This window comes from Alligator mississippiensis, chromosome 1 (genome assembly GCF_030867095.1).
Source record: "Alligator mississippiensis isolate rAllMis1 chromosome 1, rAllMis1, whole genome shotgun sequence".
Classification (NCBI taxonomy): domain Eukaryota; kingdom Metazoa; phylum Chordata; order Crocodylia; family Alligatoridae; genus Alligator; species Alligator mississippiensis.
The window spans coordinates 143686168-143705862 of NC_081824.1; the positions used below are offsets into that span (position 1 = coordinate 143686168).

A 19695-nucleotide genomic window follows, 5' to 3' on the forward strand; every position below is an offset into this window, starting at 1 on the left:
TGGGGTGATAAACACTGAGTTGGGGTGATAAAGACTGTTATCAATTTCTTTCTGGGCTGTTGAGAAGAGGGGGAACCCCTCCCTAATCAGAGTGTCCTGTCCAGGCCTGACCATGGCCCCCCCTGAGCTCAGCACCATGGAAGGGAAGGGAAGACTGCTCTAGCGCCCCCCAACTTCTAGCCTGAGCCACTGCAGGCATGTACCTACATTTCTTTGGTCCAGAGGGAATGTCTGAATGGTTGGAAACTGGTTCAGCCTAGCCAGGTTAGACTAATCTGCAAAGATTGAATCAATTCAAGCTCAGGCTTTTTGAATGTCTGTCCCTAGCCTTACAGTTTATAGAGTTTGTGCTAAAAGTCTACAGAACATAATGTAGCATGATAAGCTTTTCTGTGTTTGACTGCATGATAGACAGCAAGAATAGAATTCCCTTTAGCATCTATAAAATTACTACAAACCCTGTCAGCAAATGTATTATTCTATACCAAAATCTGTAGGAATTCTTCAAAAAAAGTTAGTGCAAAGCCTCTTACTTCAAAATACATTATAGTCACTCTAAATGAATGTCTCTCATCAACACAAAGACAATCATTGGATTCCAAACTAAATAAAAGGCTAAATGGTAAAGGTAATGAAACTTGTTCATAACATCGAAAGGATCTTGGTTATCTACATGAAAGACAGTTGCTAACACCCTTACAGCATCATGCACTAGGCCAGTTGTGGCAATTCCTACAACAGATCATCTCCTTTATTTAATGATTATCCAAAATATTAGTAAATAGCTGCCATAAGTAAATGAATTCCTTTAAGGTTCAAAACTAGAACCTTAATTAGAACCAAAAACCAAACTAGAACCAAAACTAGAATTTACTCTAGTTCAAAACTAGAACATGTGTACAGATCAATAAGTGGATATATTTGTTTCCTTTAGCAAATTCAGATACTCACTTTTTTTAAAGCAAAACCCTTGTATACATCCAGAAGTTCAGGTTTAACAGGAATTAACAGATTACTGGAGGAACTAAACAACCTCTTAGATGACTATGTTCATACACCAAAAATCTACACACTACTGCTCTACAGCACTGAGAGAACGTGGTCTCTCAAGAAGCAGATGAAGAGCAATGAGGCAACTTTAGCACTACTTGCAGTATTCAGTGAATCTGGCCTGTTGGTTATATTAAAAGATCTCAACCTCCCTAGAGTCAAGTCTCACTAGCTCAAAATGCATTTACTTAGGTTTTATTTAATGAAAATAAATAGGTGGATATAAACATTTCAAATACCTCATTCCTGCTGCATACACACATCAGGGTGCCTGCCACATGCAATTTTATTAGTGCTTTTTTCTTTTCTGCATGGAAGAATTTTCCATTTTAGAGGAACTGATGAAACTCTCATGATCTGAGCCCAAGTCTGGCAGCAACTACAATTAAGTGAAGGAGAAGGGGGCAGGCAATCTCCTGACCTAAAAATATAATTTTAGAAGTAATATTTATAGAATATACTGTCAGACCTAGCTGCTATACTAACAATCTACAACATACAATATCCAACTGAGACAAATTTAGCATGCAGTGTCTGCAAGCCAGGCCGGAAAGAGACTCCCTTTTCTTTACATGGCCGGCTGCTCCTTTGCACGGACGCCAGTCCTAACGTTATCAATGGTAGTTCACAAAATACAAACAGGACAACTACAGCACCAGAAGGTGGAATTTAATTGATTGGTGCTGTTCTTATTAATATGTGCATTGCTAATATAGAGTAATAATAGACCACCTGTAGTAATAGGGTGTCAGGGGAGGGAAAGGGGATATTCCTGTATTGAAAAAATTACATTTCTGGGTTGTGATGTGCGAAACTGCACCAATCCCCCAATTGTGGCAAAAATCTTTTCATATACCAGGGCTCATTAGAAATCCGAAGCAAAGAACAGCTTTGATTGGGGAAGTAAGTCCCCTAGTTCTAACTCGCAAAGTTTCACACACTGAGTTTTGTTGTGAGGTTCAGGTTTTTAGAGCCTGCTAAAAATCAAGAGGCGGCTTAGCTCCAAAAATACCAGGGCGTATGTGCTTTGAGTTTTATACAATCATCCCCATCTGTAAATCAATGCAGGTTAGCTTAAAATTGTATGTAAAATGGATGAGATGGATACCCGTATCAGTTTACTTCTTTCAACAAAGATAAGTGAAGGGTGGTTTTGAGGGGGAAACCATGCAAAGATCAATGGCTCTGCAGGACTTCAAAGTCCAGAAACTACAATAGGCAAAAGTTAGCAATGTCAGCTGATCTTCCCTCTGTGATTTTAGGTTTGTATAAGTACTGAGAGTTTAAACTAAAATTCTGAGGGTGAACACACACACAAGCCAAAATAGGGGCATAAGTAGGCATTGGTATAGAATAATGACTGAATTAAGCTTTTAAGACAGAAGTGACTAATTGCTCTTTTGCAAGATGCCATAATAACTGGGCTTCACTGCTACTAACTAGTGTTCTGAAAATGCTGCAGTAAGATTTCAGAATTGCAAACAAAGGTTTCACCTTCATTTGGAAACCTGAGCCAATCCCTCGAGACAAAGTTGAAGTTCTGTGAATCTAGGAGGCTCTGCAAGAACTGCTGGTGTTGCAGGAACAGATGGCTAGAGCCAGGTTCCAAGGTGAGAGGAAGGGTAAGCCCACTGGGGATTGGGAAGAGCTGGGTAAGGAAAGCTTTATACAGGTGAGGATTTGCAGAATAGGCTGTGTGGGAAATGGGCATATCATGGTAAGAGCCACATTTTGGATTTGACTTGTAACCACTGGAATATTGTCCAGCCCTTGAACAGAGCTCAAAATCAGGAGCTTAGAGCAGCTCCAAATGAGCTTATTTTACATTGAAGACTCTTGAGTTGAGTTCTCTCCATTGTCTGTGGAAAGTACAAGAAGGCAAAATCTGAACAGCAACAACATACTGTTCCTACTGTTACAATCTGAGATATAGAAAGGGCAAAAACCTGTACAAAAGATGAATGAGACCCCAACAAATCTAAATAACTCTAAATGGTAACTTTAAGGAGATGAAGCCATAATTTGAGAAGAGCGAGACCCTCAGGTCTGATTTTAAAAGGTGCCAAGCAGCCTCAGCACCTTGATTGCTGAAGGATTGGTGGGTATTCAAACCCTGGTAATCAAGCCAGAAGACTATGCCCATCAGTGTTCAGTGTGTCCAGATCCTGGAGCTTTAAAAAAAGAATCAGGAACAGAAAAATCCATCAGGAAAGGCAGCCTACAATATTTTACTTTGTAACTGGAAAATGGGAAGTCTGTGCGTGTCCCAGAAGAGGCAACAGTGAATCCCATACAGTGACAGTCCACTCAGAAGACAGACAAGTGCTTTTAGATGACAATGATAGCCCACTGACAGCTCAGTTCCTGTGCCCGGCTCAGTCTTATGAATGTCACTCTGGAGAAAGAGTACAAAAAGAAAAAGGAAGCAGCACAAAAATCTGTCTCTTGGCTACGTATTAACTGTGCCTTAGCTTCACAGCTCAATGGGGCCGCAATAGTTCCTGTCAATGAGCAAGAAAGAATGGATGAAAGGAAATGGAAGAAAGAGAAATAACAATAAAAAGCCCTAAACAGTAGATAAACAACAGGAATGCAAGCAAGAGAAAAGGACTGACCTATTTCTCATAAACCAGGTTAGTTAAAATGCTCCATTTAAAAAATGACACAGATTATATATTTTAGGGAAAAGATTACATTTTTTATCTATTCATTCCACATGCCTTATAAAGGGATGGACATTTTAAAACCATGAATTAAGTTTTCCATGATTACTCAGGGGGAAAAATACTTTGTAAAGAGGAAAGTAGGGAATTTCCCCTTGCTAAGGAACATCTCATCACATCACCAATGTCTGTCTGTTATGACTTTTAAAATTGTTCTTGCCAACAATTACTACACAAGTGAATTTCATGATTCAACTTAGCCATCTCTCTCAGCGAAACAGTGAGAAATGCAAGTTGCACCAGAGAAAATGCTCTCACTCTGAGCAGAGGCCAGGGGATTAACTGGATATCAGCATCATTTTTGTGATTGCCCTTTTTTAGGGAAAGAAAATGGTTATATGTAGCCTGGCACTTTTGAGTGAGAGAAGAATACTATTATACAGGACTGAAATGATATGCAAATGGCAAGCTGGAATGCAATGGTGTATTATTTTTTAAAAGTCTGACAGTGGACAGCCTTTTTCCATGGCAATTTGAAGGAGTTCACATGAATTTTGCTTGGTAATCCTTACAAGAAACCTTGTACTTCAGAATTTCAGTATCTCCTGCTTATTTACTCATGATCTCTTTTGGGACTTTTCATGAGATTTCTTAGCTGGGAAATGTGCTTCAGCCCAAAGGAAAGATGAGAGGAAAGTAAGCGAAGATTGTATTTCTCTACCCTACCAAGGGAGAAGCCAGAACTGTCAGCAGTCCAAGGAGGGAAGGCGAATGTCTGGACAGAGCAAAGCCCCTATAGGTGTTGTGCGGGGGGGGGGGGGGGGGGGGGGGGGGGGGGGGGATGAAGGAGGGAAGCTCTATTCTTCCATGTTGTACAGTTTTGCTGCTCAGCACATTTTCTTCAGTGCCTCCAGAGTTATTATTTGAATGAAATGTCATTCAGGTTTCTCACCTCCATTCAGAAAGTGTGGAAAGTATTGTGGGTACAGATTGAGAGGGAAAAACAATATAGGGTTGCTTCAATTCCTCCTCTTTTTGCCTCTGCAAAACTTCTGCAAGGGCAACATTTCTCATCGAAAACATCAGTTACTTCCCAGCTCTGGTAACATTTATCATGATGCTTTCTTGCTTAGACCAATTTGCACTTAATATTGTACTCATGCAACTGTCCTATTTTCAGCTGTGAGTTAATCTCTGAGAAGTTTTTATCCTTATTATATTCAGGCGTTAAAGATGGAGTCATTCATCAAATCAGAGAGAAAGGCTACCCTTACATCCAAAATTCAAATGAGAATGAAAAGCTATCCACTTGTCTTAGGTTCCTATTGCCTCTACTTCAGAAGTTACATACATGGTTTTACACTTCTAAATTCCCAGAATTTCTTTATAGACTGAAGAAAAGGTTTTAGCAAAGAGGTTTCCTACCCAAAACAGTGTTGTTTTGCAAGACTAGCAGACATTAAAAAGCTCTCCAGTTTTGTAACTCTGCAGGGCCTGAAAATAATTAGATTACACAAGTATATTTCAATTTGTTTTTTGTGACCCTTGAAACAAAACATAGAAAAGTTCTTCCTCTGAGGGCTCTTAGAATACACTTCAATCCATTTTTAATTAAGTCTAAACAATTTTGAGCAAATACAGTTAAGACCATTGGGCCTTCCATAATGGTGAGTGATTCCAGGGTATTACAGACTTTGATAATAGGAGCATACTAAGATTTACCTCTGTTAATGCCTGTTTCAACAATTAGCAAGCAAAGTCAAACATAACCGGAAAAGGTGCACAAGCCTGATGCAAATGAAACAGCAAACTCATCTCCACCCAGGAAAAATATGTACCTTAAAAGTAGTGGTACAAACAACACTTGCAAGCAAATAGGACAACAGAACAGTTAAGAGGTCTTTTGTGTTTCATCAGGATGAAAATTAGGCCTATCGGGTTGGAGGGGAGAGGGGGGATGGAAAATGAGACCAGAAAGAACTGAAAAGTGATGTTATTTCCCAGCCCCACTCCACTCCATCTTGATTGTTTTCAATGTAGGAACATTTTTAAAATTAAGATGTTTTTGAAGCGCATACAAAATGTCACATCTGGATACAAAGCTTCCAAAAAAAGTTAAAATTTTATTATGTTAAATGGCCTGGAAACAAGTCATAAGTATCTTTTCATCTGAAAATACTGTTTTCAGCTAAGTAGAAATGTAGCAACTTTTTTAGGGCAGTCAGTAACTGTTTCCCAACAGTGGGCTCATCTACATGTTCATTAATGAGCCCTAGTTACTGCGCATTTGGTTTAGTACTTCCTTATGGATGGGTGCTTTAAATCTCTTGCATAGTGCCTCACCTTTTTAGGGGTGCCTCGAGTCTAAAGGGTTTGAGAACCACCAGGCGTGTCTACATGAAACACTTACTGTGCATTAGCCTAATAACACTGCGCAGCAGTGTGACAGTTAAGAGGTTGCAGACCCCAGCTGCCTCACAGCCCTCCCAGGGTCTGGATGCTGTGCGTCCCCCTCAGGAAAGGGGTGTGGCTTTATTTCTCGTGCTGCCTCCTGACTCAACCCAAGCTCTGAAAGGTAAGCCTGCTACACTTACATTACAACAAAGGTCTTCTGGCTGCCTTCAACTTGCACATGAAGGAAAAGGCCAAAGCTGATCACCTGCAGGGATTTTGTTTTGCTGGTGAACTTATAAAATAATAATTAATTGTACTTTGCTTACTTGTTTGTCAGGGGAATTACCTAGGAAACAAATATTATAAAAGGGCTCCTTTAGATCTTCTAACAATATGTCTGCAAATTTACATACAAATTATACTTAGCATTTGGGGTCCTGGCATACTGCCAATGAAGGTCTCTGTTAGAATTCCCAGCCAAAATGCTGATTGCTGGGATTGTCGAGTTTGACAAATGCCAGGGAAGGCAGTCAAGCCAGTAACCTTTTCCAGGGCTCTCCTGGTCCTGGCATACCACACAAAAGATAATTCAAATCTTAAATATATGTGAAATACTGGATGATTTGATTTCTCCTTTCCCTCTCAGAGGATAATATTTTTAAAACCATAAATAGTAAAGAAAGAAAGAAAAAGAATAGATAACAGGCAGCAGCAATGGGTGGGGAGGACCAAAGATGCAATTTGGCAGCTGAAATCTACCCTTTCACTCTGCCTTGCACACACTGGAATGTTGTCCCTGCCAGTTAATACCAACTGTGTGGCATAGAAGACTAATTTAATGTAGAATAGCTTTATTGCACTGCTTTTTAAACCATTGTATATTTGGCAACAGGGATGCCATCTATCCTCTATACCAGTGGTGCCCAACATTTTGGCCCATGGGCCAGATGGGCAGTGCCAGCTTCAGCCTGGACTAGGCCAGCACGCAAGGCCAGTGGAGGGGTCCCAGCTGGCCGTGGGGGGAGGGGGGAGCAGCCCAGTCCTGATCTGGGTGGGATTGGGTGGGCTGAAAAGGCCCCTATCTGGATATGTGGAGGGGGCAGGGAGTAGCCTAGCCCTATGCAGGCATGCACAGGGTGGGCCCAGCCCTGATCCTACTGTGCCACCGTGGCCCAGGCAGGACTGGAGCTGCTCCCCAGCTGCTAATCTTTTCCAACCCATGTTCATGCAGACCAGATGTCACAGATTTGGCCTGTGGGGCAGAAGTTGAGCACCCCTGCTCTATACAAGTGCTCTCTGTAGTCTCCATTGCATTCTATATTTTTAGAGTAATTTCTATGGAGCTCTGCTTACATTGTTACAGTTACAGTAGTCTTACCCCTGATCAACTCTAAATAATGTGAGACAAAGTTCCAAACAGGCGCACACAATGATTGATCATCTCTTCTCTAAAACATACACCCAGTCTACACCAAGTCTAAGCAAAAATAACAAACAAAAAAAAAGCAAACCACAAAAAAACCCAAATCTACTTTCTGCTTATCTTCACTCTCAAGCTGAATAAATAAAATGTAGTGAATAACAAGAACAAACAAACTCATTTCCGATACCCATATGCACTTGCAGCAATCCTGGCTCAGGTCACCAATCTTCAGTTTTCTGCAGTAAATCACAAAGGTAACGAGCTTGCCTGAAAGGCAGCACTTTGGGGAATGAAAGAAAGTTAGGAGCGATGAACCTACCTTTGTAAAGTGATAACAAGATGTTGAGAGATAAAGCCATGCTTATTTTTTTCCATACAATCTTTAGAATCCTCCTGCAGGACTCCAACTATAGTGAATTACTGAGTAAAGCCATGAATCATATCTATTATAAAGTCAGCTCTAGCATGAAGAGGAATAATTCCCTTCCAGTAGAGATTTGCTGACTTACAACAAGATTCAAAGTTACTGGCAAGATGGCTGAAAATGTGTAGGCTGTTGCTTTACATCCTGACAGATAATAGGTACGTATAGGATTATGTCATATTTTACACATACTCTTTCTGGTGGGTTTTTACTGCTTAATTCCAATACAGCCACAATTATAACCCTGCTTTCCCATTCAGGCTGCAATGCAGAGCTGGATCTGCATGATTTTTTATTGTTTTATATGCTCAATCCTACTTTCATATCTGATCGGCTCACCTGACTAAAGGGAAATTCTGCCAAACAAACTGTCAGTGTTCCCTCTATCCACTTATAAATTGCCATGCTCATTTATTTAAGCTTCATAAAATAGCTGTCACTTAGCCAAACTATTAATCTTTCATTAACTGGGATTATAATAGCATCCCCTAGCTTCCCCTGCTCTCTCTTCCCAACACAACACAAAGCCTGGAAATATCAGTAGAGTCGGGGTGGCAGGGGGTGTGGAATGCATCCTGCATTGGAACCTTCTTAAGTATCTTTTCATTGTTAAAACTTGCTGTCTTGCTGCTAAGTCCACCATTACTGAACTATCCCTTACATACAAGACTGAACTGCCAGCATGTTTCCAGTTGTTTCACATCCTACAATACATGTAAATATTGCAGCGCATTAAAATGAGAGAGAGAATGAATGTGTGCATCTATATACCTGTATATTTATCTCTCTCTTTCCTAATACACACACACACACACACACACACAGAGAGAGAGAGAGAATCTCTCAATGTGCAGGAGGTTACCCCGATTCCTTACACTTGCCTGTGACCTGTCTTCTTGTAGCTCAGGACTTACCTTCATGCTTGTGGGGAAGGAAGGTATAGGGGCCAAAAAGCTTGATGCTAAAAAGCTTGTTCAACAGCTCTCCCAACTATACAGTTGGTCCAATAAAAGATACCATAAAAATCCTTGTCTCTCCTACTCACACAAACAGGAGAGAGATTTATATTTATCTAGATATAGATATGATTGATTGATCTCTCTCTCAAATATATATATATATATAGACAGGCATGCACATGGACACACACACACACACGCTGTTAAAAGCCATATCTTGGCAAATAGACCTAGGCAGTTGCACATCATGTATTGAAGTCATATGACTGGATCGATAACTGTAGTTATGCACATGGAGAAAGATTATAAAGCCACTTGCATAAATTTAGGTGCCTGCAACTACAACAAAAGATATAATATAAATAGATGATTGTGATTGCAATAGATGAACAATGGTCTTTACTAAACCTAGACAGGGAAAAGTTTTTTGTTCTTGGCACCTTCCACACTTCCAAAGTAATACCTGCCCCAGCCCTCACTCTGAGAGCTGATGAAGCTGTCTCTGAGACTTTTCAGCATAAGAAATGTAGTTATGTTGTAGTACCAGTTCCATATGCAAATAAATGCTTGCTTACCAATACAGCCTCAGCCAGGAGGCCATAATCAATGATCTAGTTAAACCTTATCCATTTCCCAATACTTAGCTCTTCAGTGAGCAAAGCCAGACCTCATAAGAGCTGATGATACCACAAGTACTGAACCTAAAAGCAGGGCAAAAAAAGCTGCCTTCTTTCCAGTACTGCAGATCTTTAAAACAGCACCAAACTCCTGCTAAAGCATCACAACATCAAAACTCAGCTCTTGTCAAACAAACAAATAGCATCCATATCCTTGTTTTTTTTAAATAACTTATGAATACATCTACATGTATTTCCTATTACTGTTTTAAGTTTTGGGTTGTTTGTGGGGTTTGTTTGTGTTTGTTTAATTTTTTTTAGGAACTTTCTTGTGTGCAAAAGATGCACACAAGGAAATCAATCCTTTCACAAGGGACCAGGTGGAGGCAGAGAAATGCCATTAATATTAAACAGACGCACAGAACTTGGATCTGTGGTGCACTCTTTCTATACTACATACAAGCTGCCTGGTGTGGTTTGGAGCTGCCAATCCCTTCTCAGTTACATGACCCTGATCCCAGCTTAAAAACACAGTACTCAGCAGGGGATTAACTATCCACAGGGTACAGCTGTGTCTCCTCCATCCTCTGGCTTCTGAGCACCTTCACACAGGCACAACTACTCTTGGACTTCAAAACAGTCTGTGTAGTCAAGCCCAGACAATAATGCCTCAAGACTTTAGGCTGAGTTTTTGATTGTAGCTGTGTTGGTATAAGGACATAGGCAGGTACCTGCCAGACCTGACCTGACCTCTTACACTTTTCTTCCCCCCGCCCTGCCTTCCTCCCTTCTCCTCCCATCCTTTTCTGCCCTTTATCTTCCTAATTTCCAGCAATTCACTTTTTCACAGACAGCCTCTTTTCTACCATGAAAATCTACTACTATAGAGGCTCCCTTACTCACTTGTGACTTTTCCCCTCCTCATTTTTCCCCCTTCCCTTCCCTGCTCTACCTTTTTCTTCCCCAAATTTCCATCCATTTACATTCTCACTGACATCCTGCCACACTTTTAGCTTCTCTCATTCCTTGGAGTCTCAGACCAGAGGAGACTCCCTATGCTCGGAGAAGGGTGACTGCACCCCAAAGCTTGCAAAGAACTTTTATTCCAACTACTCAGTTGGTCTAATAAAAGATATCACATCTACTCAAAGAACTTTGCCTGCCTCAAGACATTAGGAAAATGTTTAGAAAGTTGAAAGGGAAAGAAACATGTACACAAGAGAAACCTGAATTGTTTGTTCGGGAAGAGGGAGATCTTTGAAAACAAGGCTAGCTTTCATAAAGGACTGTGACTTCACAAAGGAAGAAGAGCTTCTTCTCAGACAAGTGGCTATTATTGATAGAGGGATTCCAATTGGAGAGACAGTAAAGAAGCCATAATATTTACAGTCTTCAAACGGGGGTAGAGAACAAGTGGTGGATGTAAGTCTTCTCTTCCCACCAGCTCTCTGAATCTTTCAATGAGTAGGATCTTACCCAGATTCTTTACACTTGCCTGTGATCTCTCTTTTGTCATAGCTCAGGACTTACTCTCATATTTATGGGGAAAGGAGATCCAGGAGAAGCCGGCACACGGGATTCTACCTATCTGTTCGGGCTGTAACTTATGACGCGGTTCAGATGCGGAAGAGCTGGGAGGGCTAAAGAATTCCTCAACGCACAATGCACAGCAAGTGTATATGGAAAAGGGGAGGCTGGAGAAGTGCATCAGCCATCTCTCTCCTCATCATGTAATAATAGTTATAGATGGAAAGCAATATAGGAAAGACTTCATTGGTATCATCCTCTATTTCATAACTGGGGAAACCAAAGAGGAGATCTGACTTGCTCCAAGCCACACAGCAAAATTAGTCACAGGGCTGCAACTGAAACATACATCTCCTGTCTCCCAGCCTTCATGGCTCCAAAAACAATCCCTGTAAAAATAGTAGGACCTGCTAATGCCTCTGTCGTGAATAGGTCATCCAAAGACAAGGGAAGGTGAATGATGTTAGACTTGAGGATTTCTCTTGAGGAACAAGACAGGTTGTCCTCAAAGAGCAAACTCTGCAAAAGGAGACTGACAAAAAGCAGGAAGAATGCTTTCTTTGATAATATAACTTTTATTCGGATTAACTTTACAGTCAAAGGATCAAAGGAGAGGTTAGGGGTTAGGAATTTTGGGTACAAAATTCCTTCCTTCAGGTCCAACTGTCCAAAGAGAAAAGTGTTCTTCAAAGCAAAGAATAATTGAACCATAATAATACTTGGTGTTGGCTACAGGAGGAGCATCTGAAGTTGACCAATTAAATTGCATTTCCTGCTGTCAGCTCTCCTTTGTGTTATGCCAGGATAGTTGATGAAAAGCATCCTGTACCTGAAAGCTTGTGTAATATCTAACAGCTCCCTTAACCATAAAGTTGGTTCAATAAAAGACACTAAACAAATTGAGCTTCTGCTTTTACCTGGACCAACCCAGCTACAACACTACAACTAAGTAGGACATATTACTGATATAGAACAACACTTGAGGACAAATGAATCAGAATTTCCCAAGGGAATCCAAAATAATGATTCTGGCATACTGTATAAGGAGAAATCTAAGCAACCATTAGCTATTTTCCTCAAGGTTCCTCTAACATAAGCCTGCTGGAAAAAGAAATATGCCAAAAGGTCAACCAAAAACTGGTAAAAGTCTGTTAGAACAAATATTTTCTTTTCATCTTGCCATCACCCTCTGCCAACACATAGAGCATGCAAAACTTACTCACTGTCAGGATTAGACACCAGATCCCCAGATAGATCATTGTTAAGCTTTTACACGAACTACAGGCTCACCTGACTATACAAGGATGATATAAATATAATGGTGCCTTAGAACTGAGCTCAAGGATGGGATATGGATTTTTTTAAAGACCAGGTTTGTACAGCAGACATAAAGGGGGAAGTGATCAGAAGTGCAAAGCATAATTAAGTATCCAATTTCCTTTGAAAGTTATTGGAGTTGGTGTCTTAAACACTGTTTGCATATTTGACCATCTTTCACAAGTGTGTTCCAACTACCACAATGGACAATGTTATCCCTGAGAAGGAAAAGGATGTTGAACATTATTTTAAAAATACGAGGAGAGATGGAGACCTGGAATAAATGGAAAGGGCTAATCTAGGAACATTTTCATAAAAATGATATGTTGCATTTTAAATAATTCATCTGTTCCAGGCTGGATGATTTCAGCAAGAAAATATCCTTCAAGGAAACTTCTCTTATAAACCTCTTGTTTTACTGTTTATAAATTAATATCTATCTGGATACTTACATAGCCTCAGTCACTATACTGCTGTGGCAGGGCACTCGGGGTACCTGACACTTAGAGGCCAAGCAGCCTGCGAAACCACTAGCAAGTGTGGGCCAGGGCTAAATGGGGGTTCAGCTGACCCAGGGAGCCAGCCAGTATAAGTCCAGGCCCTGAGGGAAGCTAGCAGTAACATCTGGGAGCCTGCTGAGAAAACACCACCTCAGCAGGATGGCTGCAGCTCCAGAAGGCCAGTTTGGAGATAACACCAAAAACAGTCTGGAGGTTTGAGGAGGAGGAGGTTCCCAGGAGGACCAGAAAGCGTCCAGAACTTAGTGCTAGGCTGAGAGTGTGAGAGCAGAAAGGGTCCAGGAACCCCAGAAGGGGGTTTAAATATAAGAAAACATCTTTGAGGATGCCATCTGCGAGACATGGGGCATGGTGTAGGGAAGCAATGCAGCCTCGCAATTAACCCATGAGGCAGAGACCATATGCACCTGATGGTCATTTGGAAGAACAATTTAGGAAGCCCTGGGACAGCCTCCCTCATTAAGATAACTAACATTAAGGCATGGCAGACGTCTTGAAGGGGTGACTGTCCACAAAGTGGGGGCTGCAGGGACTCCAGGGGCTTCACAGCTACCTCTGGAAAAGCACCTTGCCACAATTATCTCTAAAACTCCCAAAGTGTTACACTACAACCAATATTCCAAAAGTGTCAGACAGCTCAGAGTACCTACTTACTATGACATAAAAAAGTATCAAACTGGATTTATGAAGTGGCATAAAGAACTGGAAACATAGTTAGCAAGTCACATAAAAAACAACTCAAAAGATTGGGCATTAGCTCTATGATGCTTTGTTATGACAGATGTAGAGTAAATTAGGAGTGCCAGAAGAGAGAATATCCTTCACCAAAGCAAAGAATGATGGTAGTGCAAGGATATTGGGTATTGGTAACATAAGCAACACCTAATATAGGTCAATTAAACTGAATCTCCCACTCTCAGCTCTCCTTTATAAATGGAGGAATCCTGGACAGAGGTGGGCTGAATGGTCTATTAGTTCTCTACTTTCATGTATCCTGAAGCTACCATCATTCAGCAAATCTTGGAAGTATTGAGGCACAATTTAGAATAGGACTATTAGGAATACAGCTATATAGAAAATGGTTTCTTATGTGATGAAGTTTTTAAAGATTTCAAAGCTTTTTCCACCTTGGAACTAGGATAAAACTGAGATCTTTTGAAGTTAAAACTCACATACACATAGGACATGCACAGGACACGCAGTGCTGTCCTGGAATGTTGGGTTTACCCAGAAATGTGAGACTCACATTCCTGATGTGAGCCAGGAAGACCAAAAACTTCAACTGAGGTCTTCCACATCCCAGGTGAGTCCTCAGCCCTTGGCACTTCAGGGGTGCCTTTTGTTTCCCCATCCATGCCATCGGGACCTGAGAACCATTTCCAGTGAAAGTTCTGTTGGAACGGCAAGGTTCTGCTTAAAATAAAAACCAGTAGCACTCTAGGCCCAGATTACAGTTTGGACTAGCATAGCTGCTTGGAAGGCAAAGTCCTCATTTCTGTTGGGTCCCAGCCCCGTACACAGCCATCCCATTATATCTTTTCCCCTTGCCCGTGCTAAGGCCCTTCAAATTTAATCAAATTCCTACAGTAGAAAGATACTGAAGGAGAATCTTTCTGATGATTGGGCCAATTGGGGAGGCAGTAAAGGTGACATAATATTTATAATGTTCAAATGGGGGTAGGAGAATAAATGGCTGATGTAAACCTTCTCTTCCCTCCACCACTCTGAAAGAGTAGGTGATTACCCAGACAACAGCTCTACAAAACTGTCAGCTAGGACTGTCTCACCCAGGAGTTGTTCTGATTCGCTCAGTACTCCTAACAGATAGGATCAGTCTTTTTCCATTCTCTTCTGTTCCACAAACACAGAGAAGTTGTGGCTGTGTCTACATAATAAACTGGACGCCTTCCTACACTGGATGAAGTGTAACAGCATATCCCAACATGAGCTAGGTAGCCCAGCCCAGAGTTAGCTCTCACCTAAAGTGGCGTAACTTTGAGACACTCAGAGGGCACCTAGCGTAAGTCAGTGAGATTTAACACATGGAGATTCATATTTTAAATGCCCTTAGTGGCTGTGTCCAGATAAGTGTGGACATTTGATTCCCCAGGGACAAGTAGCAGTGCTGTACCTTGCATCCCAGCTACTTGTCCCTGGGGAATGCCTGTACCACGCACACTTTGGCACTTGGCAAGTTATCCCAGGGGTGACAGGGGAGGCTGGGGCCAGCACTGAGCTTTCGCGGTCTTGGGTGCCTCCTGGGGCTGCAGTAGTGGCAATCCTGCCAGGTGGAGCCTGGCTGGCAGCTGCAGCATGGCTACAGGCAGCCAGGCTCTGCTTTTCAGCAGCACACGCTGCTCATGTGTGCGCTGCTCCGCTTCTTTTTTCCATGGGGTTTTTAAACCCCTGGATATCCAGTGGCCAAAAAAAAAAAATAAAAACCATGGAAAAAAAAAGCAGAGTGGCGCACACACAGTCAGTGCACCCTTGCAACACAGAGAACAACTGACTGTGCGGTATGTGGCGCTGCAGACGTGTTTGCTACATACTGCACAGCTTCACTCGTCTGGACGTGCCCAGTATGGTTTAACTGTAACACATAATTTCACTCTTACACTACAGGTATGTTGCTTCCAGCTTAGGAAGACCTTGCACGAAGCTGTGCTGCACACTGAAGGGCACCGTGCCCAGGCATGGTAAATTTACCTGCAGACATGGCCAATGAGATTCAGCATGGGCACACTACATCCTTAATATCACTATCCAGGCATACATCCTTTCCTCAAGCCATTGCAAAAGGAATGGAAGAAGCTAGTGTTCTTATTTGGAAATACTCTGTATGGTTAAGCTTGGTTCTAGACAGCGGGGAATTGGGCCAAAAGACTGTACATTAGGGTACAGAGTGTGGTTTGGCAGTCATATAAACATTACAAGTGCCAACCCTGATAGGGTTTTGGTTTCAGGATGTACTTATGTTTTCACAGTTATGGATTCAGACTGGGGTATAGTGCTCTAAATAGACTACAAACCACAAATCAAGACAGGTACCCATTATTAGGGATGAAAGGTAGAGTTTCAAACTCAAAAGGAAGATGGTGATTATTTGCTCGTTCCTGGAAAATAAATTTTAGTTTTTCCATTTTCTTCAGCAATGTTTAAAAATGAGAAGGGCTCCTCCATCATTGGAGTAAATATTATAATTAAATTCTTTGCTTGTCAAGCTCTTTCCTCGTTTGTTTTAGTAGAATGGCGTATTTAACTTTTTATTTATAAATCAAGGGATATTCATCCCTGCTGTAAGACACATTCCATTGGGGCTCAAAGTCTTTAGCAGATCTGAGATGTGCGCACTTTCTCCTGATGGTTTTCCATTTATGCTCTTTGACACTCAGTCAGAACTATAAACAAAACTCTGCTCTCAGACACACACATGCAATTCCCATTGCCTTCAATGGATTTTCAGTGGATTTCAATAAGAACTGTGTGCACATGTACAATGGCAAAAATTCTCTCTCTCTGATTAAAACATTACATCCCAAAACATCTTATATATGAAGGCCAGTATATTGAAAAATAATAAGCTTCAAAACTAAACATGTAGACAATTTTAAATTTCACCCAGGTTTCTTCAGAATCATACAAAGTATGCATGTTCGATACAATTAAAATAAACGAACAAACCAACCCCCCCCACCACACACACACACACACACAAAATGCATGTTTTTATTTATAACAAAGTTGGTCCTCATTATCTAAACTCATCCTGGAGTGTAAAATCCAACATCCAAATCATTATCCTATTTGTTCTATCTCAGCTAAAGTGATATTGGTGAACTGAGTTAATTAAGTAAAGGTCAAGTTTCAGGCTATGACTTGCAAAGTCATTTTCTGCATCTATACTTCTGATCTGTAGAGCTACAAATCTCATACAGCTAGGCTTAAACAAAGGAACAGCAGCACAAGCATAACGGGGTGGATAAAACGATCAATAAAACCTTAGTTAATAGACCGGATGTTATTTTAAGCTTAATCTATCTATCTGCTGTAGTTTAAAAATATAAATTAGTTGGAGATAAAAGTATCTGGTGGGAGGGTGGAGAACTAGGTGCCTTAACTGCAAGCCAGTAAGCAGAACACTACTGTGTGCATTTTTCTCTAAATTCCTTCCCTTAAGTTTATATTTTTGCTCATGGTAATTTCCATGCACTGACCTAGTACTGTCTTTCTTTATAAAATGTCTACCTGTTTGAAGGAAGAACATTCCTGTGTCTAGATATCTGGTGACTGAGAAGGCTTCTTTACACGTAAAATTTGGTTGATGAATGCTAATTTGCTCACAATTACAAATTTACATACAGAAGGACTAAAGGAGGCACATTCACAGAGGTGTTTGGTGTTCAAGTTTGGTTTTTCCTCTAAATAGGAACATCTCTGATGATTTTCACGCTTAAATAGCAGAACAGATTTTATGAATCATTTTTTCTTCCTGGTTGGAACAACCCCTATTCCCTGCTGCATTATAATACTGAGTCACTTTGCATAAAGTGGGTTATTACTGCCAAATAAAGAAAGGGGGAGAAGGGGAATAGATGTAATACTCCAAACTTAGATGGGTTGTAACATATCTTTTGAGCCACTTCACAAACAAGATCATTTTAAATTTGATAAACTAAACCATTTCAAGACGACATCCTACCTACAGGGATTTAAAGAGGAATCCAGTCAATATAATGTGATAGCTATGGCTGAAAGGAGTTTTAAAGCCTTTTAAAAAATATATATGTGTTTGAACTGTTGTAAATTTAGAGTTGTGCTGGTCAGAGTCAGACTGTGCAGAAAACTAGGTCATTAGTGGAATAGAAACTGCTCCTGATAGACCCATGGCAATGTCCCTGGTGGGACTGTTACCTCAGAAATCACCTTGCCTGCTTGACCCTGGCACTTATGATCAGTCAAGATGCTCTTGTTTGTCCTTACAGTAGAAATCTGTAGTGTAAGTTCCACAGCTCTGGACTAACATTGCATTTACTCTGAAGGAGCATGAATTTGATAACTTCCATGGTGTGTTGCAAGGTGTGTCTATTTGCATTAGGACTGACAAAATTTGGGTACACAGCTGGAGAAGGCAGGGGTGTTGGCATCCTGTAGCTCATCGTTTGATACCAACATTATCTTGTTCATGGTTTTCTATTGTGTAAATGGCTAAGAATGGGTGAAATAAGCTAGGCAAGCAATAGCAAGGGATAGATGTTTTATTATTATTTGAATTGAAATCTTTATCTGTGCCCTGCTTAAGCAATGACATATCAAGAACTTTATGTTCAGTTCCCTGGCACCCAAGGTACAACACTAAGGGAATTAAATGCATTCTCCTATTATAAGCTTGGTCCTCCTCTGAGGTACGCTGGAGAAAAAGCTACACAAAACAAAAACAACAGAAAACCCCAAGAGCAACTACTCCACTAATGTTACTGGAAATATGGAGGCACAAAACAAATGAGAGAGAGGAGGAGGATCAGGCCTCCACATAAGTTTGTTTAAATAAAGGGGTTGCAGATTATCTGCAATGATAAAGTGAGTGACATAAATAAAACTGACGTTTATTCAACTGATCTCACTTCATGCCGACTATTCACAGCTCAAATGCCAGGGCTCAAGAACAATGCCAAAGAAAGGAAACAGAAAATCTGATTCTATCTTCCTTCACACATTCTTGGATATTAATATTTTTTTTCATTCAAAATGCATTTCCTCTCTTGAGACTGCTAAATCATGTTGTGCGTTCATTTGAAATTGCTTCCCTTTCTCTCCTGCTGACCCCACCAAAGATAAACTCCTTATCAATAAGTGAAAAATGCCAGGAAATGCCAGGATGCATGGACTAGAGAAAAACTGAATGTAAAACACTTGGCACAAAAGAGACTCTCTAGGCAGGCAGGCAAGGACAATTCCTAGCCGGTATGGAATAATTAGGAAGTAAAGCAGAAAACTGAATTAAGCGGAAACCCTAAACTGAAGTAGCTTAATGTGTGGGTGGGGCAGGACAAGTAGGATGAGAGGTTGCTATAGATTTTGGTGCTGTTTGTGCAAATTTAGGTGAATCGGCAATTATTTCTTTCAACTTCATGGATGTCCTGAATCAGGTTTCCTTCTCACATGCTACAGTGACAAAATTAGCCTAAGTGACACATTAAACAGATTTTGCAAGATACAGGATACTGCCAAGAAAAGTGCTGAGTGACATCGAAGCAAAGCAGTATCAATGTAATCCTCATCACCTACAGAGAAAGAGCACCTTTAACAGCTTATTGTGTCAGCAAGTGCAGGCATCCTCTCCTATATCCATAAGCAGCACAGAATAGCATTTGCTGCATATAACAAACTTAATTTAAAAAAATTACCTCAAATCTGCTTAAACTTGAGCTCTTGGAGCGAGACTTCTTGCGGAGATAAACCGAGAAGAACCTACGCACTGTGAACTTCTTCATGTTCATTTCCATTGCCCCGTCAGAAGCCCAGCGCAGAGCAGGAAGGAGCTCCCACGGCAGAGAGAGCTAATGCATCCCAATTGCCCCTTATTTATATCCACAGAAGAGAGATTCTCATAAGTATCTGCTTCTCTTCATCGAGTCTTATACAGCTAGATGCACAGAAAGCGTATTGCAACAACCATCAGGGTTGGCAGTGCAGTGCTTGCGGCTCCGAGCATAAAAGCTTTATACTCTGTCTTGCTTTCCACTGTTTACATTTCAGTGCTGCAAGCTGAACTCTCTTTCCACTCCCTCCCTCCCTCCCTTGCC

General features: G+C 41.0%; 1 protein-coding gene across 3 annotated transcripts in view; it reads right to left on the minus strand.

The window, feature by feature from the left end:
- RPS6KA2 (ribosomal protein S6 kinase A2) overlaps positions 1–19695 on the minus strand; it is a 534307-nt gene that overhangs the window by 277245 nt on the left and 237367 nt on the right. The window contains exon 1 of one of the 3 annotated variants that reach the window (XM_019479851.2): positions 19297–19649. The exons of the other annotated variants lie outside the window; for them this stretch is intronic. Within the exon in view, the coding sequence (XP_019335396.2) occupies positions 19297–19395 (99 nt within the window). The 5' untranslated portion in view covers positions 19396–19649. Of the gene's footprint in view, positions 1–19296; positions 19650–19695 lie in introns of those variants that run through there. 3 annotated transcript variants of the gene reach the window in all.